Here is a 2,234-nt window from a genome sequence, read left to right as displayed (position 1 = left end):
TTCTACATCTGTCCATCCCTGTATATATTTTGAAGCAAAATAATCACATTTTTCCAGTGTAGCAATTTCTGCAAATACTTTTTATATTTTTGGTAAGAGTAAATCAAATAAAATGCATACAGGCTCTGCTATGACATAAAAAAGCCATATTTTATATTATGGGTATTTATATTACCCTCATGAAATTTTCCTTTTAAAATTACAGATCAATGTTATTTTTCCATTTGTTACATTGTATTTCAGAGGCCATCTATTAAGCACATGGAAACAAAAAATGCAACAGAACTGACAGAGTTTGTTCTCACAGGACTTAAGTATCAGTCAGAGTGGCAAATCCCCCTGTTCCTGCTCTTCTCGATGATATACCTCATCACTCTCATCGGAAACCTTGGTCTGATTGCTCTCATCTGCAATGACCCTCACCTTCACAGCCCCATGTACTTATTCCTTGGGAACTTGGCCTTTGTGGATACTTGGTTATCATCCACAGTGACCCCCAACATGCTGGTCAACTTCTTTGCCAAGAGCAAAATGATCTCCCTTTCTGAATGTAAGATACAATTTTTTTCCTTTGCAATCTGTGTAACCACAGAATGTTTTCTGTTGGCAACTATGGCATATGATCGCTATGTGGCCATATGCAAACCACTACAGTATCCAGTGATTATAACCAATAGACTATGTATCCAGCTGTTAATTTTGTCATTTTTAGGTGGTCTGTCTCATGCTATAATTCATAACGTTTTTTTACTCAGATTAACTTTCTGTAATTCTGTCATCATACATCACTTTTACTGTGACATTATACCACTGTTTAAGATATCCTGTACTGACCCTTCCATTAACTATCTGATGATATTCATCTTTGCTGGGATAATACAGGTATTCACCATTTCTGTTGTTCTTGCCTCTTATACACTTGTTCTCTTTACAATATTAAAAAAGAAGTCCATGCAATGCATAAGGAAGGCCTTCTCCACCTGTGGAGCCCACCTCCTATCTGTCTCTTTATACTATGGGCCTCTTCTCTTCACATATGTGTTCTCTGGAACTGCGCAAGAAAATTATCGAGATGTGATGGACTCTTTATTTTATGCTGTCATAATTCCTTTCTTAAATCCATTTATCTACAGCCTGAGAAACAAGAAGGTCATAGATTCACTGACAAAATTGTTAAACAGAAATGTTTAGATTTCATACCGATATATGTTCTCCTTTCATTAAAACAATGCAACATTCTGCAGATTAGATGTTGCTGTGTGTTGATTATTGTCCAAAGTGTTTGAATTTATAGTCGTCTTATTCTTTTATTGACTTAAGATGTTAGTACCTAATAAATTCCTTAAAACAACCACATCTTATGTGTTTATATCATACTAAAATAATTAGAACATAACGCAGGAATGAAAATATTTTATAGACCTGTATGCCATTCAATTTGGATTTATAAATGCATTAAGTACTGATATAGTGCTGTTCCTCTGAACAATACTTGCTTATGATGTCTTTGATATTTCTACAGCCAAACAGCCAAGAGACTGATATAACATTTAACTCCACATGAAGGCAGTTTATATTTAAGTGGGTAGAGGCAATTTCCTGGAAATCTGCTACCCATCAAACGGTCTTATAGTCCATGTTATTTGGGGAAAGATAAATTTCACTTCTTGTGGGGATTACACCATACCACATAGAGAAATAAATACAAACAGGAAATCAATGAGGGCAAAATGACATGCAAGTTAAGGCAATGAAAATAGCTACACTGTAAGGAATGCTCTTACTTTGGTGTGTTTCTTAGAGAAAAGGCAAGAGGTGAGTTGCCTCTCACTGTGTATGGTTTCTGTAATGTCCTTTCTAGCTGTGTTTGTATGTTGTAGGTCAATCTGACAAATTTCACTAATTCAGAAAGCCAACAGATTAGACTGAAGATGTAAACTGGATAGGTATCAAGAAGAAAAAGGAAATGGCAGAAGAGGAGAAAAATGTTCAATCTTCCTAGAATTAACAAAATGCAGCTCGTAAGATAAAGAAATTAGTGATCAGTAATAGTTATTGGAATGTGTGGTTGACAACAAGGTGCTTTAAATACCAAAGTTATACCAAATTTGAACATTACCAAAGTTCAAATTTTGTTAAGATGATATATCATAGTACTCAGCGGGTGGCTAGGAAATATATGACAATGAAGAAGAGTTTGGAGGTTTCTTCCCTAAAGTCCTTAAATGTTAATT

The 2,234-nt window shown here is 35.0% G+C and overlaps 1 protein-coding gene across 1 annotated transcript; it reads left to right on the top strand.

The window, feature by feature from the left end:
* Positions 1 to 228: 228 nt before the first annotated feature.
* LOC100623197 (olfactory receptor 5H8-like) lies at positions 229 to 1,191 on the top strand. Its single transcript, XM_084992472.1, has one exon. It carries the CDS (start codon positions 262 to 264, stop codon positions 1,189 to 1,191), a length of 930 nt encoding a protein of 309 aa, XP_084848598.1. The 5' UTR covers positions 229 to 261.
* Positions 1,192 to 2,234: the final 1,043 nt, after the last annotated feature.

The sequence above is a fragment of the Sus scrofa genome, chromosome 13 (genome assembly GCF_054392235.1).
Source record: "Sus scrofa isolate SSC_HxYL_T2T_F1_AM1 chromosome 13, Sscrofa_HxYL_maternal_Yorkshire_Landrace_v2.0, whole genome shotgun sequence".
Classification (NCBI taxonomy): Eukaryota; Metazoa; Chordata; class Mammalia; order Artiodactyla; family Suidae; genus Sus; species Sus scrofa.
This window is presented reverse-complemented; position numbering and strand designations above follow the sequence as displayed.

What these genes read in the sequence shown, in the direction of transcription:
- LOC100623197 (XM_084992472.1), top strand. Translation starts at nt 262, where the DNA reads ATGGAAACAAAAAATGCAACAGAACTGACAGAGTTTGTTCTCACAGGA.